Source organism: Lipotes vexillifer, unplaced genomic scaffold (genome assembly GCF_000442215.2).
Source record: "Lipotes vexillifer unplaced genomic scaffold, Lipotes_vexillifer_v1.1 scaffold671, whole genome shotgun sequence".
In the NCBI taxonomy this organism is placed as follows: Eukaryota; Metazoa; Chordata; class Mammalia; order Artiodactyla; family Lipotidae; genus Lipotes; species Lipotes vexillifer.
Genome location: NW_006782851.1, coordinates 1,424,481 through 1,447,147, shown reverse-complemented (window position 1 = coordinate 1,447,147; position 22,667 = coordinate 1,424,481). Strand labels below are relative to the sequence as shown.

Here is a 22,667-nt window from a genome sequence, read left to right as displayed (position 1 = left end):
GAGTCTTGAATCCGAGCTGCCTGGCAGGCAACAGAGGCTATGCTGTTTGTTATTCATGGCGCCATATTGCTTCATGGGATACTCGGGAATGGAGACACCACGTGAGCAAAGCTTTTACTTTTGGTGCAGAAAGAAAAAAAAAATTAACATTACATTTTTTTTAAAAAGGGAAATAGTTCATTTCCACTGCTGTTTGCCATTTTCTGGTGAAGACCAGTCAGGTGTGAGAAGGACCCTCAATCTGAACGAGGGTCCCCAGATGTAAAGGATTCAGACAATGTGGATAAAACCAGGGTCCCATGGCAGCTCGGTGGTGGCTGGAGGATTCTGAACATAACACATAGAGCCTTGCGGTATTGCAGCACTGTCCCCACAGCCCTGTCTAGTACCTAGTTTGCTCTCTGAGGGCCAGTAGCGTAGGGACAGCTTCAGGAGGACAATTTCACCCACGCCTCTGAGTCAGACGGGGCGCCGGAAGCAGGACCGTGCCTTCTGAAATGCACCCGCTCTTGCCGGTGGCCACAGCGCTGGCCCCACACACTCTCCCCTTACGGTTAATTACTGGTCTGGAAAGAGCTTGGGGGACTCATGAACGTGATACAATCAACTGTCTCAGGACAGATGCTGAGAGATGTATTTACTTTATACATTTTCAGTTTGGGCTGGGGACCACACGTCGGGCTGCGATGGGAGGAAGAAAACCGAAAACTCGTCATTCTGGCCATGAAAGGCTATAAATGAGGCTGGGAAAGGGCCTTCAGGGTAAGAGGACAAGCCTTTCAGCATCTCTTCATTTAGCAATCTCTTCCTTGTGGTGGGAGAAGTGAGGGCAGTGTTTAGAATCAGACAGAACAGGGTTCACATGGCCCTGAATAGCCGGGCGAGGTTGGCAAGTAATTCAACCCCTCCGGGTACTCAGTGACCCAGTTTACCTGTTGTGGTGTCATAAATCGCCCTCCAAACTCAACGGCCTAAAACGATCGTTTTAATGTGAATCAAGCATTCTGGAAGGGCTCGGCTGGGTGTCTGGCTAGACACCATCCTCTGCCTTGATCAGGGCATACACAGGGAGAGCTGGGCTTTCTCACAGCATGGCGGCCTCAGGGCATTAGGATGCTGACACGCTGCCTGCAGGCTCTTTGGTGACCTGGCTCTCAAAGTCACGTAGCATCACCTCTGCTTGCACACTGGTCGTCAGCCCGTCACTGAAGTCTACCCAGCTTCCAGGGGAAGAGACAAAGACTCCTTCTCTTAACGGGCGAGTAGTGGGATCCAGAGAGCAGGCCAGATGGGGACGTTGACAGCACATCCAACGAGAACATTCTTGGAAAACACAACCTCTTGTACATAGGGCCATCATCGGAAAACTGATTATGTGAATATCACAGGAGGGCTAGGGGGGAATGGTGATGGTGTGTCCAGTGCATCCACCGTCGTGAAGGCTCTCCCAGGTGCCTCGTCCTAGGCACTGGTTTTGACCCCAGCAGCCATCCCTTCTCTGTGCAAGTATGCCGCCTTCCCTTGGAGAGCTGATGGCTTTCCTTGTCGGCAGCCTCGATGGGATGATAAACCATGGATGCTCTACTTTTTTTTTAATTAAATTTTTTTTAATTGACGTATAGTTGATTCACAATGTTGTGTTAGTTTCTGCTGTACAGCAAAGTGATTCAGTTATACATATACATACATATATATATAATATATATATATACGCACATATACATATATATTCTTTTCGATTCGTTTCCCTTATAGGCTATTGCAAGCTATTGAGTGTATTTCCCTGTGCTATATAGTAGGGCCTTGTTGCTTATCTATTTTATATATAGTCGTGTGTATCTGTTAATCCCAAATTCCCAATTTATCCCTCCCCCTCTTTCCCCTTCGGTAACCCTAAGTTTGTTTTGTATGTGTCTGTGAGTCTATTCCCGTTTTGTGAATTCACTGGATCATTGTTTTAGATTCCACATATAAGTGGTATCATACGATATTTCTCTTTTTCTGTCTGACTTAACTCCACTTAATTATGGTTGATGCTCTACTTTTAAACAGCACCAAGCAACGGAGAAACCCAATGGCCATTTCAGACGTCAGACCAAGTTTTGATGACAGAACCAGCTCTTGGGTCTCCAAGGAAAATCTCTTCATCTCTCAGGCTGCTTCAAAGCCTATCCCCTACCTGTTCCCCCCCCCCCGCAACTCCCAGGGGCTTCCAGCAAATTCCCTTGGGAGAGTTTAGCTCCTATAAATCACAGGAAACACCAATAACCTCAACCATCTAGGGCTTTAACCTTCGTCACAGCTGAAAGCGGGAGGAAAACAAACATTTTATGGAGAACACACACAGTGTGTATATCAATAAATTCTCTGCTGCAGATATTGACCTGAGTCTGCTGTGAGTTCAGGGTGGGCTGAGTGGGGACGCTTTAGACTTCTCCCTTTAGGGACCTGAAGTGCACCCTTTACCCCATCTATGGGGAGGTTTTCATTCGTGGGCGTTTGTCTGGCAGATTTTCTGTGCCATCTTCAAACAGCTCTTAAAGAAAGAGCTCAGTCTGGGCAATTTCCTTCAGGGAACAGCAGATTATCTTTGTGGACCATTCCCAGAAGCTCTGCTGAAACGGTTTACACTCAGTAGCTCTGAGCACACTCGTGTTCCAGAATTCTCCGAAAAACAAACAGCTGAGTAGAGCTGTGAATATAAGGTCTGCGATCGAGGCTGCTAAAATGAATACTAATGGGCATCTTATTCTCCGCGTTCAATGGTCTTCGCTTTTGGAAAAGCCCTTCTCCTTTTATGAGCTGCCGGACTGACCTGGTCTCCTCTGCAGCAGAGCATGCCTTAAGCGTACTGACTGAGGGGCTTCGGAGCTGTGGCGGTGGCTGCTGTCCTGAGTAGAGGGAAGAGGGAGATGAGTACCATTTGGCTTTTCTACGGAAGTGCAAGGACTCAGAGGATGTCTTCCGTCTAGACCGGCTGGCTGGAGGATGCTGGCTGACCTACCACTACACTAGAAGCTGGGAAGGAGGGAAGGAGGGAACACCACGCCCCAGGCAGGTTTCCTGGTAGGGCTGATGCTCGATGAAAGCCGAGCATGATCACGGATAAGGTACAGGAGGAACAAGGAGAGTTTACAACACGTGCTGGAAGCACAGCAGTGTCATGACACTTGATCTGTTTAGAAGGCGTCACAGGTATGTGGTGACAGTGAAGGTGAGCCGAATCTCTGAAAGGCCTCGCCTCACTTATAAATCCCTCTAAAAGAGACACACAGTCTAGGCCCAGAAAGGCTATTTTGCTGCCGATTTGATGCCTTGAAGATACAGGCAATTAACCCCCTAAAGAAAACAGGTATGATTTCACCCAAAGGAATGTGCAACCGGTTCAAACCGGCCACTTTTGCACAGTTCATTCGCTGATGGACTGTTTTCCTGAACAATATTCCTTTTGGCTGATCTACACTGTGGTTTAAAAAATCTGAGCAAATGTTTAAAAATCGGGAGATTTTTCTACGACAGTCTGGATTTTCAGCTGTTCTAAAAAAATCCAGAGATCGGGCAACACGGGGCCTGCGTCCTCACCTGGGAAGGTTCCAGCGTCCCCCCTAAGTGGGTGCAGTCTGACCTGCTCTCCACCTACCTCTCCCGGCATGCAGGACTAGCTGTCTGGCTCCTTGTGTCTGCAGCCCCTGGTGAAATAGTCCGATTCCTGTGAGGATGCCCTGCTTGAGCTCTGCTGTGTGGGCAGCCTCTCAGCTTGCAGCTGACCACACACACCTGTAACTTAAGATTTGCACATCTCACCTGCAGCATCGAGACCCCCTGCAGGGGGGGTGGGGAGGGACCATACAGCCATGGAAATGTGCACCGCTGATTTATTTACACGAAAATGTTAGGAACAGACCACCCAGATGCCCTACAACAGGGGGCTCTCAAAATAAATTAAGGGTTTTTTTTACTTAATAAGTTGTTAGGCAGCTAATGAACAAACTAAGTTTGGGGCAGGCAAAGGGCTTTGGCAAATGTTAAGTTACAAAAGGGGATCTATCACAGGCTGATCCCAACTATATAAAAGTATTTATATGTATAATAACGGTAATAGCTACACAAGGTATGGAATGTGGGTTTAAAATGTGTTTTTTAATACATTTTTTATGATTATAAAGGTGACATAGGGGCATTGAAGAAAATAAGGTTAATAAAAAGATAAGGAAGAAAAAATAAGGAGGAACAAAAAGAAAGTCTCCGTTTGGGGCTAGTGTATCTTTAACACCTCCCGGGTATTTGCTAATCCCTTTCTAACCCCAAGGTCCAGCGCAGAGCCTTCTGCTGGTAACACCAGCCAGCTAGCCATCAATATAGTATTTGTTCATTTAAATTGTATTTGTTTATGCTCGCCTTTAGTTCATGCAGTGAATAGGAGCTTTTCCTATGTATTTATAGACATGAAGTTTATTTTAGAAGGTAACATTGTAAAAAAAAAAAAAAAGCATTTGCACAAATATTCAGGTGGATGCTTTCTGCCTCGGAATGTCTTCACTTCTTTTCTTTATCTGCCCAACAGTGTGACTCTCAGTTCAGGAAACCATGGAGAGGAGTTACTGAAATAATATACACAAAGCATTTTGTAAGCTGCCAGGAACTACGAAATACACGGAGTATTATTCTGCATGTTGTCAAGCGCTATGAAACATACAGAATATTACTGTTATTTAAGTTTCTGTATTTGAGATACTATGTTTGCTTCCCCAGAGAGATACAGTCCCGCCGAAAGCTAGTGTTTTAAAAATAAAACCTAATATGGAACTTTTAAAATGCACAAGTGAACCCATTTAAATACAGGCGTTCAGGAGATAACAGCACAGGCGTGCGCGGCCAGGTCGGGAGGCCTGCAGATGGCACGCAGTGACCCTCAGTGGGGAGTGAGTCCTGCTCAGAACCCTGGAGGCTGCATCGCCAGCATGGAGTTCCCTGTTAACTTCCAAGAATGCCCATCGACAGGCACGTGAAAAGATGCTCAACATCACTAATCATCAGAGAAATGCAGCAAATCAAAACCACAATGAGGTCCCACCTCACACCTGTTAGAATGGCCATCATCAAAAAGTCTACAAATAACAAACACTGGAGAGGGTGTGGAGAAAAGGGAACCCTCTACGCTGTTGGTGAGAATGTAAGTTGGTGCAGCCACTATCGAGAACAGTATGGAGGTTCCTCAGAAAACTAAAAATAGAGCTACCATATGATCCAGCAATCCCACTCCTGGGCATATACCCTGACAAAACTCTAATTCAAAAAGATACATGCACCCCAGTGTTCATAGCAGCACTATTCACAAGAGCCAAGATATGGAAGCAACCTAAATGCCCATCGACAGATGAATGGATAAAGGAGATGTGGTACATATATACAATAGAATACTATACAGCCATTAAAAAGAATGAAACAATGCCACCTGCAGCAACATGGACTGACCTAGAGGTTACCATACTAAGTGAAGTAAGTCAGACAGAGAAAGACAAATACCATATGATGGCACTTATATGTGGACCCTAAAATACGACACAATGAACTTACCTGTGAAACAGAAACAGATTCACAGACATAGAGAACAGACTTGTGGTTGCCAAGGGGGAGGGGCGGTGGGGGAGTGGTGGAGTGGGAGGTTGAGGCTAGCAGATGTAAGCTATTCTATAGAGAATGGATAAACAACAAGGTCCTACTATACAACACTGGGAACTATATTTAATAACCTGTGATAAACCATAATGGAAAAGAATATGAAAAAGAATGTGTATATATATGACTGAATCCCTTTGCTGCACAGAAGGAATTAACACAACATTGTAAATCAACTAGACTTCAAAAAAAATAAGTAACTAAAATAAAAACTGAAAAAAAGAATGCCCATAGTTTAAAGAAAACCCCAATTTTTGGCATTTCTCCTAAAGGAATGAACTTGGGAGAGTAAGACCCAGGGAAAGCTTAGGGCGAAAGTGTGGATTAGATAAAGGTGCAAGCCTGGGGTCGAGGGGAGCCCTGGGTAGGCTGTGCCCTCCCTCGATGTTGGGCTCACTTCCCAGGCTTTATGAAATTCTTGATCCCCAGATGCTCAGACTAGCCCAGATCCCAGGTTTGAAAAAGATTCAGAAGGTGGAATCCCAAGGAACGTACACTCAGGGGACCACAAAACGTGTTCCTGTGCTCCGACGCGCCAGCCACAGCCTTCATCTTCTTTGTCTGCTGCCACAGAGGCATCTGCTTGCTGCTTGATTCACTTAAACTCATGGGGTTTGGACAGGATATTAATTGCTCCCTTGGCCTCACAACCCAGAAGGTAAAGCACCATCTAGTAGGTTGTGAGTTGATTCTGTGTGGTTGCCGAGCTGCTCACACTGCTACAACATTACTCTAGCGCGGTGGAAACTAAATGCAGCACAGTTGGGTGTGTGTGTGGACCAGGTGCAACGTCTCTTCCTGGATCTGAGGGTTTACAGACGTGGCTCCTCTTTCAGAGGTGCTGGGCCACAGGGGGAAAATGCTCCATGGAAACAGCTGCCTTGAAGGATGGTCTTCCCTCTCCCAATTGTACACAGAAGAGGCTGTTTCACCAGGGAAGGAAGCAGGGGCCCTTATGTTTCTGAGAATCTCAAGTTGGGTTTGTTAGAAGCAGACCCTAAGATGAGGATTCACTTGTAAGTGATGGATAAGGGAAGTTCTTCCAGAAAAAACTGGTAAGGGAGAGGGAAACAGTTCATGTAAGGAAAAGGTATGATTTCAGAAAAAGTCCCAGCCTTGTTCTGCTCCCGTGGAAGCTCCAGGTATCAGTTACAATTCACAGCCATGTGCCCCAGAGAGGGATCTGGGCTTTCATGCTCCACGTTCATCCATCATTTGCAAGGGCTGCCCCAGGAAGACGAAAACTCCCAGGCTTTTCCAGAAATCTTCAAGAGTAGGCAAAAGGGCCCCAGAAGCCCCGGGTACTGCTCTGAAGGATACAGGTGCAGGATCTTAAAGCAAGGCTACCATTAAGGGCAGAATTGTGTCCCCCGACTGCAAAAATCATATGTGAAAGCCCTAGCCCACAGTGTGACTGTATTTAGCAACAGGGCTTTAAAAATACAATTAAGGCTAAATGGAGTCCTAAGGGTGGGGTCCTAGTCTGATAAGACTGGTGTCCCTATAAGAAGAGGAAGAAACACCTGAGCTCTCTCTCTCTTTCCGAATGGACACACAGAGGGAAGGCCATGTAAGGACACAGCAAAAAGGCCAGGAAGAGAGGTCTCACCAGAAACCAACGCTAACGGTACTTTGATCTTGGACTTCTGGTCTCCAGAATGGTGAAAAGAGAAATGTGTGTTGTATAAGCCACCCAGTGTGTGGCATTTTGTTACAGCAGCTCTAGCTGACTGATACACCCACATAGGCGCACAGAAGCAGTGTAAGGGTTTCAAGAGGAACCTGGGCAGGGCAGTGACCACCACACCGGGTGATTCTTTGGCTGTATTTCCTATTATAAGACTATGCATATATTATGTCCCTGTTCTAGTCACCCAGGGAAATTATTTTAAACAATTCTTATAGTTTTGTACTTATTATAATGTACATATAATAAAAGTACCTTAAATGTATAATTTCAAGGTTATTATTACTAAAGACGAAGGAGAATTTTTAAAAGCCAGGGCAATAAAAAGGTGATTTAAAGAAAACTCTTAAGTGAGTAGTGGTCCGAGTGGTACATGATGAGATATGATTTGGGGCAAGTTCCCAGCTATTACTGAGATTCCCCTGCTGTCGTCCATTTTCCAAGCTGATTGTACAACGTTTCCGGCAATATCCTTTGGATAAATCTCTCTTCTGCTTAAATAAGTCAGGGCCATCATTTTTAGGAGCATCTAAGAACACCCCTAATATGGGTAGAACCGTAAAATTTCCCTTTTAATCAACTGGTTTCAGTAAAATAAAAAAGGCAAGTCGATTGGAAGATTAGGATAGGTGATAAACAGTGAAGGAATTGCCAGTTTAAACCATGGGTCTGTAATTCATGTCCCTCCATCAGATGGCCCAGCCTACCTTTCCAGACTAACCCCTGAAACTCCTTTTCGTGTCACTTCCAGCCCCAGGACCATCACTCACCCTCCTCTGCACAAGTTCTCCTGATTTCACACACATCTAAGCATTTGCCGTCTTCCTCCTGTGCCTGCAACGCCATCATCCTCTGTTTCTACATATTCAATTCTTTCCTCCTGTCCTTCCAGGAGAGTTCAGCGACAAGAGCTATAGGAAGCCCTCTCCAGCATGAAGAGCAGGCAAGGCGAGGCAGGCAGTGTGAGATGACTCTCAATCATCCTCATCTCCTGGTTCCCAACCCCCCCCCACTCCCCCGCCCCGTGTAATCACCTCCCCTTGAATGGGGCCCAGACATCTAACGAGTAGAACACAGCAAATGTGTTCGGATGCCACATGCGAGATGAGGTTATAAATGCTATGGCTTCTGTTTGCTGGTGTTCTCTTTCTCCCTGGACCATCTCACGTGCTTGTCCTGATGGAGAGGGTCGCCTGGCAAGGGGAAGGACACCGAGACCCTCCGTCCAGCTATCCTTGAGGACCTGAATCCTGCCAACAAGCTCGTGAGCTTGGGAGTGGTTCCTTCCCGAGTTGAGCCTTCAGATGAGAAACCACTGAACTTGGCTGACACCCTGACTGCAGCCTAGTGAGATACCCTCAAGAAGAGGACCCGGATAAGATGTGCCTGGATCTCTAACCCGCTGAAACTATGAGACAATAAACGTGTTTTTTGTTTTTGTTTTTGTTTTTGTTTTTTTGCGGTACGTGGACCTCTCACTGTTGTGGCCTCTCCCGTTGCGGAGCACAGGCTCCGGACGCGCAGGCTCAGCGGCCATGGCTCACGGGCCCAGCCGCTCCGCGGCACGTGGGATCCTCCCGGACCGGGGCACGAACCCGCGTTCCCTGCATCGGCAGGTGGACTCTCAACCACTGCGCCACCAGGGAAGCCCAAATGTGTTGTTTTAAATGTCTAAGTTTTGAGGACTTCCCTGCTGGTCCAGTGGGTAAGACTCCACGCTCCCGGGTGGGTTCGATCCCTGGTCGGGGAGCTAGATCCCGTATGCCGTAACTGAGAGTTCACATGCTGCCACAAAGATCCCGCAGGCTGCAACTAAGACCAGGCGCAGCGAAAATAAATAAATAAATAATTTAAAAAATGATGCTCTTTAAATAAATAAATCAATACAAACAAACAAACAAACAAACAAACGTCTCAGTTTTGGGGTGTTTTCTTACAAAACACTAGATAACAAATACTCTTGGCCTGCGCTCTCCAGGCAGAGGGAAGTAAGCCCTCACATCCCTGTGAAGTTTGCACCTTCCATGTCATCGAAAGCCCTTATTTGAGCTGCGGTCAGTCTGTTCCTACGTGCTCTACAGACTTTAGCTTCCTTGAAGACAGGGTGTGGACCTGACTCAGTGGGTATCGACCTGGCACGGAGCATAGCACCTCAGACTTACGTGAACCAAGCAATGTTTTCTGAAAGTCCAGCTGAGGAAGTGAGTGAGCGGGGACCTCCATCCGTTGTGTGCTGGTAAATAGGCCTTCCAACAATGGCAAAAAGTCCTGGTTTGTGATGTTTGCCAATTTCCATGGTGTAAATACTGCTGGTCGCCGCATGAGAGAGCTGGGAGGAGACTGGAGCAATCCAATCCGCTCTCACGAGCTGGCACCGGATGGCTTCAGCACAGCCCTGGCCCCAGTCCTGACATGGCGGCTCTTCTGCAAAGGCAACAATTACCTTCTAAGACATCATGTTAAGAAACCTGGGAGGACGCAGGGAATTCCAGGCCCTCACAACCACCCAGCCTGTGGCCAGTCTAACTCAAAGCAGTAAAAAAAACCTCTAGAATTCAGAAGGAAGGAAACGCTGATTTTAAACCACAGTTCCCACTACTGTGACATCCAGCGCGGCTGACAGTGGAAAATCATGCGTGATGTTTACGATCTCCGCAAACACACCGATCAAATTCCCAGAAGATCAGAACACACAGGGTTGCCACCAGGACTCTTCAGAACCTGCTCCCGTACAGCAAAGCTTATCTCCCTTGCTTTCAGACTCCTTCTGACTGTGACATAAAGCACTATTTACACACACAAATCCACTGCCTGTTAATGAACACGTTCCCTTTAACTTGCATAATCAATGCTAATCTTGTGGGTTAATTAGATTTTATGTGCATTTGATTCAGGAGATTTAAGTTGACCTCTGATCTCGTGCTTAGAGCAAGGGACCCATGCACGCATTTCTTTCTAGCTGCGTTTTCACATGGTGAAACGCCCAACACTCACCCCTCAGATGTACTAACAATCCTTCTTGGGGTCATGATGGTGAAGGTTGGTGTTTGATCCAGGAAGCTGTTCAGGACACCAGATGTGTTTGCTGGCTACACACGGAAGGCAGGACTGAGGAAAGGGTCTTACAGATAAATGAACTGGGTGTTTCTATAAATTTATTTATTTAGTTCGTTTTGGCTGCGTTGGGTCTTCGTTGCTGTGGGCAGGCTTCTCATTGCGGTGGCTTCTCTTGTGGCGGAGCACGGGCTCTAGGCGTGCAGGCTTCAGTAGCTGTGGCACGAGGGCTCAGCAGTTGTGGCTCGCGGGCTCTAGAGCGCAGGCTGAGTAGTTGTGGCGCACGGGCTTAGTTGTTCCACGGCACGTGGGACCTTCCCGACCAGGGATCGAACCCGTGCCCCCTGCATTGGCAGGCGGGTTCTTAACCACTGCACCACAAGGGAAGTCCCGAAAGAACTGGGTGTTTCTAAATGCAGTGGATTATTTGTAGAGTTTTTCTGGGCAGGCTTGAAGAGTTCACTTAAGAAAATACATCCGGTAATGGAAGCGGATGTTTCTTCCTTTAGCGCTAATCCCTTCAGGAAAATACACTGACAGACTGTATCAAGAGCCCTAAAAAATGATCTAACTTTTTGATTCTAAGAAGCCACCTCGAGCAAAAAGAGAAGTGGACAAAATTCATGTGAAAGGTCGTTTGCTGCTGCATTATCTATGAAAATAAAACTTGGAAACAAATAGCCCAAACTGTGGATATGGTTATTTATGGAATGTTAAATCTATGTGATGGAATCTTAAAATATTTCTGAGGAATATTTAATGTCAAAGGAAGATGTTACCAAGATAAGTGAAATTATCTTAAGAATCTGGATATATATTATGATACCAAATTTGTAAAATAAGTGAATCTACTACACGTTTACTATACACAGATGTTATCTATGCATTAAACATGGGAAGAAAACGAATCAACGTTAGCAGTGGGTTATCCTTCGGTAGAAGGGATATTGATATATTGTTTAAGTTTTGTCCTCATATAGTTGTTTTCACAAATATTCTAAAATGGGTATGTGTTGCTTGTATACACAGAAAGCAATTATGTTAAGTAATAACCCAGAATGTCTGTCTAGACCCTCACATACCATCCTTATGCATCACTGCCACTGACTGTCACCTCCTGTCTTTAAAGTCCTCCTGACTGAAGACTGAGTCTAATCCTTTATGATTCTGACACCAATTCTCATGTGTGTCCTTTTTCTAACACCATCAAGTAACACTCTGACACCAGCTGGTGTCTACACTTCACCTCAGTCCTGACACTACCTACCTGGAGATCGTGTCCGATCCCACAGGTCAAGGGCTCAGTCCCACGAGACTGTCCCCACCTTCAGATGCCAATCGCAAGTCCAGGTTGTCCCCTGTGCTTCTGACCCTTGGGCTAAAGATTAGAGGCTACCATGACCCCCTCCTTGGGTTCCATTAATTTGCTGGAGTGACTCACAGAACTCAGAGAAACATTTGACTCACCAGGTTACTGGTTATCATGAAAGGTATAACTCAGGAACAGCCGGTGACAGAGATGCACAGGGTAAGGCATGGTGAAAGCCTGCGGAGCTTCCATGACCTCTCCAGGCGCCACTCTCCCCAAATCTCCACGCCATCACCAGCGCGGAAGCTCTCCAAAGCCAGTATTTTCGAGTTCTTTCGGAGGCTTCATTAAATGGGCACCGTTGATTAACTCATTGGCCATTGGCTATTGAACTCAATCTCGTCTCCCTCTCGAACACGGAGGTCAGGGGTGGGACTGAAAGGTCCAACCCTCCTCCAATCACATGGTTGGTACCCTGCAACCCGCATCTTAAGGTGACCTAGGAGGCTTTCCAAAAGTAACCTTATTAACGTGAACAGAAGACAGCTTTACGCTCTCATTCTGGGAAATTGCAAGGGTTCTCAGAGCTCTATGCCAGGAACAGGGACGAAGACCAAATATGTATTTCTTAGTTTAAATCACAATATCACATCCTTTGCGCAAAGGACAGACACTCTGTAAGAAAGCAGCCTCTGATAAGCAAGGGCGTCGGCAGGGCAACGCGAGATGACACAGCCTCGAGGACAAGGGAGAATGAATAAGCCTCCGCAAAGCACAACAGACCGTGCAAACTAATTTCTGCTCCCAAACCCAAACAACAGACCCGCAGAATCAGGGCCCTGCCCTTCCCGCCAGAGATGCCAGAAGGTACAACAGGTGATGTAAGTGTCTCCAGATTTCCAAGCCAAGGTGTAACAGTTCCGCTAAGCAGTGGTTACTGTGAGTCTAAGGCAGGGATCTTAGGCGGAGACCGGGTCATGGGACCCCGGGTCACCGACGCGGAGGGAGGGGTCCCCGCGCTTACCTGTTGCGCGCGCCGGGCGCCAGGCGCTGGCACACCAGGGCGGCCGTGGCGTGCTTGCCGCCGTTGCCCAGCTCCGGCTTGATGTCCCACTGGCGAGGCTCGCTGGTCCGCGTGCTCAAGATGTTCACTCCCTTCTTCACCTTGGCTCTGCGGGGACGAAGAGAGCAAGAAAGAGCTAAGAGGTTACTGCCTCGGCCTTTCCAAATGCGCCCAGCCACCGCTAAGCTGCCCGCGTTGCTTTTTCATTTTTCTGCTTTTTTCATATCCGGCGGCACAGTCAGACGAGGGGCCTCAGAGGCGGAGAATGCCGGGGAATTGGCGACTGGAGTGAGAGGGGGATCTACCCACAGACCCAGGAATCACGGAACTTGCTGTTCAGGTCTGAGGGTGAGGTAAAGCGGCCTCAGGCAGTCCCCAAAGCAAGAAGTAACTCAGCTGGGGGGTCAGGAGAAAAGCCAGCCTGCCCAGGCCAGTCATTCTCAGTCAGGGGCGACTGTGTCCTGCGGGGACACGTGGTGATGTCTGGAGACATTTTAGGTTGTCTCAACCGTAGGGAGAGTGCTGGCACCCCGGGATGCAGCTAAGCAGCCTCCCGATGCACAGAACAGCCCTCCCTTCCCCAGCACAGACTTACCCAGCCCAAAGTGCCCCAAATGCCCAGGTTCAGAAACCCTGGTGGAGGTTCACACACTGCTTTCTCCACTTTGTAGCTGTGTGACTTTGGGCAAATAATAACCTCTCTGGGCCTCACTTTTCTCCCCTGTAAATGGACATGATAATGGTAACCCCCAGTATAAAGCTGTTGTGATGATGAAGTGTATTAACACATATAAAGAGATTGGAACGCTGTCGAGTATACAACATGCACTTAATAAATGTTAGTTATGGTTTTATCAGTGCAGGCAGGTCCCCAACCTGCTGCACGTGACTTGCTGGGTCTCCTCTGGGAACAAGCTCAGCCAGGGACTTTTTTTTTCTTTTTTTTTTTTTTGTACACGGGCCTCTCACCGTTGTGGCCTCTCCCGTTGCAGAGCACAGGCTCCGGACGCGCAGGCTCAGCGGCCATGGCTCACGGGCCCAGCCTCTCCGCGGCACATGGGATCTTCCCGGACCGGGGCACGAACCCGCGTCCCCTGCATCGGCAGGCGGACTCCCAACCACTGCGCCACCAGGGAAGCCCCAGCCAGGGACTTTTTAAAAAGGCAAAGCAGTCCTCTTAGGACTGTTGTTTTAGCTATGTCTCTTAGCCTGTCTGAACCTCAGTTTTCTCATCAGTAAACTGGTGAGAAAAATATAGGATCGAACACATATACCTGCTCATCCTCTTTTCCCAAATCCCACTTAAAGGAGAGTCGAGGGGACTATTTTTAAAGACCTGTGATGATGGGGAGAAAGATGCAGCAAATGTAAACGATCTGGACACCAGTAAGCTGATGTACAAGGGGGTAAAAGGGTCAGCTGAACTTTCAAACTAAGTCGTGAGCCGTCCGCGAGAAAACCTAAGAACGAGCAGAATTTATACCACGGAATCCCCCCATCTCAGGAACTGGGGGGACCAGTAAAAGTTGGAATCCATGAGGGCTAAAATAAGGAGGATTAGCCAAAAGTATGTTTATGAAGCAGCCAGATGCACACACGCTTCCCTTTCCCTGTATCAGGGTGACTGCCAGACTCCATGTTGGGCCTGGGGGGCCATGAAGATTTGATACCGTGACAAACACAGAGTCACTGTGTGACATCACGCACACTAAACGTTGAGATTCCTAGGCCTTTGTCCCCAAAGCTGGACCTTCACCTTCTAAGGGAAATACCAGATTCTAGACCATTCGGTACTGACCCTGGTTACTGGTCCAACCAGCCAGCCAGGTTACTTTTCAGTTACTTGTAGTCACCAAGGCCCATGTATACGGGCTCAGAGCTTCGAATGGTTTTTAGTCCTTCATTTTTTTTTTTTTTTTTAATATGAGCAAACAAGAATCAAGAATCTTAGGACACTGATAAAGTTTCTACATGACATAGGGAACAAAATAGGCAAAAAAAAAAGAAGAAAAAAGAAATCTGTACAAAATAGAGCCTATGCAGAAAAGACCACAATTAACAAAATACACAATCATTCACATTCACAGAGCCATCAGAGAAGATACTGCAATCATGAAACAAAAACAGATTTCTATTTAAAAAACCCAGAAAGGGAAAAATGAGCCCTTGGAAATTAAAAATATTATAGAAGAAATGGAAAATCAGTGGAATGGTTGATGGATAGAGTTGAGGACATTTGTCCTAGGAAGCAGAAAAAACCCCAAAGAAATGGATTACTTTGAGGTTCAACATCTGAACAATATAAAAAACACACAAAGGGAGAATGAAGTAATTCAAGAAATTTCCCCCAATGAAAGGATATGAGTGTCCAGATTGGCAGGGCCTCCCGCGTGATGAACACATGGACCCACCCCAAGGCACAGGACTGATACAGCTTAGGACACTGGGTACAGAGAGGTGAATTCTGCAATCTTCCAGACTGAAGAAAGAATCAGGGATCAGAATGGATTCAAGATGCACAACACGCACTCTGGGAACCAGAAGGCGATGAAAAATATCTTCAAAAACCGGAGGGGAGATGATTTCCAACCTAGCATTTGATATCCAGCCTAATGATGAAGAAAATGTTTCCAGATATGCAAGTTCTCCAAAAATTTATTTCCTACATCCTTGCTCAGAAAACTACTTGAAGATGTGCTCCATCAAACGTGGGGGTAAATACAGAAAGAAATCATGAGACCCAGGAAATGAAGATCCAAAATGCATGACAGAGACGAACAGGAGGTTCACGGTGAATAGAGGTCCTGGATGACAGCTGAGCGCCAGCATGGAGAAATTCTGGCAACATGTCTTCAGGAAACTGGAATTTTCCTGATAAATTTGATGTGAATGAATGCTTAGATTATCAGTAAAGAGTCTGGGGATAAATCAGAACAAAAATCATACATTGTCAAAACGAGGAAACTGGCATTGCACAAAATACAGAGTTCTCATATACCCAAGCTGCCCCCTGTGGTGCTCTCTTATATCATCATACATTGTCAAAACGAGGAAACTGGCATTGCTACCATGCTATGAACTCGTTAAGACCTTGTTTAGATTTCACCTGTTTTCACGTGCATTTTTTTTAAAAAATCGATTTTATTGAAGTCTAGTTGATTTACAATGTGAATTTCTGCTGTACAGCAAAGTGATTCAGTTATGCTTTGTATATACGTGTGTAATATACATTCTTTTCCATTATGAATGTGGAATACATTCATATTCTCCATGATGGTTTATCACAGGCTGGTGAATAGAGTTCCCTGTGCTCTACAGTAGGACGTTGTCCTGTTTTTCCATCCTATATATAAAAGCTTATGGGCTTCCCTGGTGGTGCAGTGGTTGGGAGTCCGCCTGCCGATGCAGGGGACGCAGGTTTGTGCCCCGGTCCGGGAAGATCCCACGTGCCGCGGAGCGGCTGGGCCCGTGAGCCATGGCCGCTGAGCCCGCGCGTCCGGAGACTGTGCTCCGTAACGGGAGAGGCCAGAACAGTGGGAGGCCCGCGTACCGCAAAAAAAAAAAAGCTTACGTCTGCTAATCCCAATCTCCCCCTCCATCCTTCCCCCACCCCCGCGGCAACCACAAGTCTGTCCTCTATGTCTGTCACATGCACTTTTTTGGGGGGGGGGCGTGTACAGTTCTATAAAATCACATCACATGTGTAGACTGGAGTAACTGTCAGCACAGTCAGAACACAGAAGAATTCCATCACCATAAAGACACTCCCTAATGTTACTTAATAGTCAAGCCTGCCTACCACTCAGTGCCCACAGACTGATTTGTTCTCTATCACTGTAATTTTGTCACTTTGAAAATGTTATATACAGTTTTTACCAACAAACTCTGCAGAACTATTTGACTCCTTAAATTCCATGCAAGTTATCTTATCAAAGCAATAGCTTAAAAAATCAAACACACACACACACACACACACACACAGCCCTGCCCTGCTAATCTCACAGGGTGGAGGAAATAAATCCTTGTGAATAGTTAACGGGCTAGACATCGCCTAGCAAAGATGGGAGGCGGTGATAAAACACATCTCCCCCTTTCAAGCCCAGGGTACCCAAATTAGCATCACCTGCCCTCCCTGCTGCCACCCCAGAGCAGCAAGAGCCTATCAGCTGCAAGAGCCTATCAGCACTTTTTCTCTAGAAGCTTCTTCCAAGTCTTATTTTAAAGTGATCTGCTAAGTGATTTTGCTGAATCATACTTGCCACCTTGGCCAGGAGAAGACCAAAGTATGCTTGAGGGACGATGAAACACACATTAGCAGGCAAAAGCCCCCCTTTGTCCTAATGCAGGGACACCTTCCACCCCGACCGCCCACAGCAACTGCCTCCTGAAATGTGACTTTGCTTGAAATTGGGTTTTTCTGCATTTGGATTTTGCTCAAGACTGGAGGTTTCACTGAAGCTACAAATTGTTCTTAACACTTCATAGTTCAAGAAAATAGGAGGATTCTTGTTGACTGGTGCAGGGCCTGGTTTCACCTCTGAGTGGGGTAGGGTGATGAGTCTCTGAGATGGGGGGAAGGCACAAGTTTCAAAGGCCGATCCTCTTAATTAGGTGTTTTCTCTGATGAGGTCAATGGATATTCCTATCTACTTCAAGGAATTAGCTGTTGCAGTAATTTGGGTTCCAGGACCAGAAGTTTTGCAATGAGAGTCAGTGTTAAAACACAGTGGGGAGGACATTCAAGATGGTGGAGATCACCTTCCTCACCACAAATACATCAAAAACATATCTACGCGTGGAACAACTCCTACAGAATTCCTACTGAACGCTGGCAAAAGAACTCAGACTTCCCCAAAGGCAAGAAAATCCCCACGTACCTGGCTGTGTGGCTGACAGGGTCTTGGTGTTCCAGCCGGGTGTCAGCCCTGAGCCTCTGAGGTGGGAGAGCTGAGTTCAGGACGTTGGTCCACCAGACACCTCCTGGCCCCACGTAATATCAATCAGCAAGAGCTCTCCCAGAGATCTCCACCTCAACGCTAAGACCCAGATCCACTCAACGACCAGCAAGCTCTAGTAGTGGACACCCCATGACAAACAACTAGCAGGACAGGAACACAACCCCACCCATTAGTAGAGAGGCTGCCTAAAATCATAACAAGTTCACAGACACCCCCAAACACACCACCAGACACAGTCCTGCCCACCAGAAGGACAAGATCCAGCCTCATCCACCAGAACACAGGCACCAGTCCACCCCACCAGTAAGCCTACACAACCCACTGAACCAATCTTACCCACTGGGGGAAGACAGCAAAAACAACGGTAACTACGAACCTGCAGCCTGCGAAAAGGAGACGCCAAACACAGTAAATTAAGCAAAATGACAAGACAGAGAACTACACAGCAGATGAAGGAGCAAGATAAAAACCCCACCAGACCAAACAAATGAAAAGGAAATAGGCATTCTACCTGAAAAAGAATTCAGAATAATGATAGTAAAGATGATCCAAAATCTTGGAAATAGAATGGAGAAAATACAAGAAATGTTTAACAAGGACCTAGAAGAGCTAAAGAGCAAACAAACAATGATGAACAACACAATAAATGAAATTAAAAATTCTCTAGAAGGGATCAATAGCAGAATAACTGAGGCAGAAGAATGGATAAGTGACCTGGAAGATTAAATAGTGGAACTAACTACCGCAGAGCAGAATAAAGAAAAAAGAATGAAAAGAATTGAGGACAGTCTCAGAGACATCTGGGACACCATTAAATGCACCAACATTCGAATTACAGGGGTCCCAGAAGAAGAGAAAAAGAAAGGGACTGTGAAAATATTTAAAGAGATTATAATTGAAAACTTCCCTAATATGGGAAAGGAAATAGTCAAGCCCAGGAAGCGCAGAGAGTCCCAGATAGGATAAATTCAAGGAAAAACACACCAAGACACATATTAATCAAACCATCAAAAATTAAATACAAAGAAAAAATATTAAAAGCAGCAAGGGAAAAGCAACAAATAACACACAAGGGAATCCCCATAAGGTTAACAGCTGATCTTTCAGCAGAAACTCTGCAAGCCAGAAGGGAGTGGCAGGACATATTTAAAGTGATGAAAGAGAAAAACCTACAACCAAGATTATCCAGCAAGGATCTCATTCAGATTTGACAGAGAAATTAAAACCTTTACAGACAAGCAAAAGCTAAGAGAATTCAGCACCACCAAACCAGCTTTACAACAAATGCTAAAGGAACTTCTCCTTGCAGGAAACACAAGAGAAGGAAAAGACCTACAATAACAAACCCAAAACAATGAAGAAATTGGTAATAGGAACATACATATCGATAATTACCTTAAATGTAAATGGATTAAATGCTCCAACCAAAAGACATAGACTGGCTGAATGGATACAAAAACAAGACCCATCTATATGCTGTCTACAAGAGAACAACTTCAGACCTAGGGACACATACAGACTGAAAGTGAGGGGATGGAAAAAGATATTCCATGCAAATGGAAATCCAAAGAAAGCTGGAGTAGCAATGCTCATATCAGACAAAATAGACTTTCAAATAAAGACTATTAGAAGAGACAAAGAAGGACACTACATAATGATCAAGGGATCGATTCAACAGGAAGATATAACAATTGTAAATATTTATGCACCCAACATAGGAGCATCTCAATACATAAGGCAAATGCTAACAGCCATAAAAGGGGAAATCAACAGTAACACAATAATAGTAGGGAACTTTAACACCCCACTTTCATCAATGGACAGATCAACCAAAATGAAAATAAGTAAGGAAAAACAAGCTTTAAATGGCACATTAAACAAGATGGACTTAATTGATATTTATAGGACAGTCCATCCAAAAACAACAGAATACACTTTCTTCTCAAGTGCTCATGGAACATTCTCCAGGATAGATTATATCTTGGGTCACAAATCAAGCCTCAGTAAATTTAAGAAAGTTGAAATCGTATCAAGTATCTTTTCCGACCACAATGCTATGAGACTAGATATCAATTACAGGGAAAAAACTGTAAAAAATACAAACACATGTAGGCTAAACAATATGCTACTAAATAACCAAGAGATCACTGAAGAAATCAAAGAGGAAATCAAAAAATACCTAGAAACAAATGACAATGAAAACACGATGACCCAAGACCTATGGGATGCAGCAAAAGCAGGTCTTAGAGGGAAGTTTATAGCAGTACAATCCTACCTCAAAAAACAAGAAAAATCTCAAATAATCAACCTAACCTTACACCTAAAGCAGTTAGAGAAAGAAGAACAAAAACCCCCAAAGTCAGCAGAAGGAAAGAAATCATAAAGATCAGATCAGAAATAAATGAAGGAAATGATAGCACAGATCAATAAAACTAAAACTTAGCTCTTTGAGAAGATTAAAAAAAATGATAAACCGTAAGCCAGACTCATCAAGAGAAAAAGGAAGACTCAAATCAACAGAATTAGAAATGCAAAAGGAGAAGTAACAACTGACACTGCAGAAATACAAAGCATCATGAGGGATTACTACAAGCAACTATACTGCCAATAAAATGGACAACCTGGAGGAAATGGACACATTCTTAGAAAAGCACAACCTTCCAAGACTGAACCAGGAAGAAATAGAAAATATAAACAGACCAATCACAAGCACTGAAATTGAAACTGTGATTAAAAATCTTCCAACAAACAAAAGTCCAGGACCAGATGGATTCACAGGCGAATTCTATCAAATATTTAGAGAAGAGCTAACACCTACCCTTCTCAAACTCTTCCAAAATATAGCACAGGGAGGAATACTCCCAAACACATTCTATGAGGCCACCATCACCCAGATACCAAAACCAGACAAAGTTGTCACAAGGAAAGAAAACTACAGGCCAATATCACTGATGAACATAGATGCAAAAATCCTCAACAAAATACTAGCAAACAGAATCCAATAGCACATTAAAAGGATCATACACCATGATCAAGTGGGGTTTATCCCAGCAATGCAAGGATTCTTCAATATACACAAATCAATCAATGTGATACACCATATTAACAAATTGAAGGATAAAAACCATATGATAATCTCAATAGATGCAGAAAAACCTTTTGACAAAATTCAGCACCCATTTACGATAAAAAGTCTCCAGAAAGTAGGCACAGAGGGAACTTACCTCAATATAATAAAGGCCATGTATGACAAACCCACAGCCAACATCGTTCTCAACAGTGAAACACTGAAACCATTTCCACTAAGATCAGGAACAAGACAAGGTTGCCCACTCACACCACGATTATTCAACATAGTTTTGGAAGCTTTAGCCACAGCAATCAGAGAAGAAAAAGAAATAAAAGAAATCCAAATTGCAAAAGAAGGAGTAAAACTGTCACTGTTTGCAGATGACATGATACTATACATAGAGAATCCTAAAGATGCCACCAGAAAACTACTAGAGCTAATCAATGAATTTGGTAAAGTAGCAGTATACAAAATTAATGCAGAGAAATCTCTTGCATTCCTATACACTAACGATGAAAAATCTGAAAGAGGAATTAAGGAAACACTCCTATTTGCCATTGCAACAAAAAGAATAAAATACCTAGGAATAAACCTACCTAAGGAGACAAAAAGACCTGTATGCAGAAAACTCTAAGACACTGATGAAAGAAATTAAAGATGATACAAACAGATGGAGAAATATACCATGTTCTTGGGTTGGAAGAATCAACATTGTGAAAATGACTATACTACCCAAAGCAATCTACAGATTCAATGCAATCCCTATCAAACTACAAATGGCATTTTTCACAGAACTAGAACAAAAAAGTTCAAAATTTGTATGGAAACACAAAAGACACTGAATAGCCAAAGCAATCTTGAGAAAGAAAAACAGAGCTGGAGGAATCAGGCTCCCTGACTTCAGACTATACTACAAAGCTACAATAATCAAGACAGTATGGTACTGGCACAAAAACAGAAACATAGATCAATGGAAAAGGATAGAAAGCCCAGAGATAAACCCACACACATACGATCCCCTTATCTTTGATAAAGGAGGCAAGAATATATGATGGAGAAAAGACAGCCTCTTCGATAAGTGGTGCTGGGAAAACAGGACAACTACATGTAAAAGAATGAAATTAGAACACTCCCTCACACCATAAACAAAAATAAACTCAAAATGGATTAAAGATCTAAATGTAAAGCCAGACACTATCAAACTCTTAGAGGAAAACATAGGCAGAACACTCTATGACATAAATCACAGGAAAATCCTCTTTGACCCACCTCCTAGAGAAATAAAAACAAAAATAACCAAATGGGACCTAATGAAACTTCAAAGCTTTTGCATAGTAAAGGAAACCATAAACAAGACAAAAAGACAACCCTCAGAATGGGAGAAAATATTTGCAAACAAAGCAACTGACAAAGGATTAATCTCCAAAATATACAAGCAGCTCATGCAGCTCAATATCAAAAAATCAAACAACCCAATCCAAAAATGGGCCAAAGACCTAAATAGACATTTCTCCAAAGAAGATATACAGATTGCCATCAAACACATGAAAGGCTGCTCAACATCACTAATCATCAGAGAAATGCAAATCAAAACTACAAGGAGGTAGCACCTCACACTGCTCAGAATGGCCATCATCAAAAAATCTACACACAGGGCTTCCCTGGTGGCGCAGTGGTTGAGAGTCCACCTGCCGATGCAGGGGACACGGGTTCATGCCCCGGTCCGGGAGGATCCCACATGCCGCAAGGCGGCTGGGCCCGTGAGCCACGGCCGCTGAGCCTGCGCGTCCGGAGCCTGTGCTCCGCAACGGGAGAGGCCACAACAGTGAGAGGCCCGAGTACCGCAA

The 22,667-nt window shown here is 44.9% G+C and overlaps 1 protein-coding gene across 1 annotated transcript in view; it reads right to left on the bottom strand.

Moving 5' to 3' along the window:
* TMEM132C (transmembrane protein 132C) overlaps window positions 1-22,667 on the bottom strand; it is a 369,817-nt gene that overhangs the window by 107,466 nt on the left and 239,684 nt on the right. Inside the window, exon 5 of the mRNA XM_007455455.1 lies at window positions 12,754-12,900. Coding sequence (XP_007455517.1) covers window positions 12,754-12,900 — 147 coding nt within the window. The remainder of the gene's footprint in view (window positions 1-12,753; window positions 12,901-22,667) is intronic.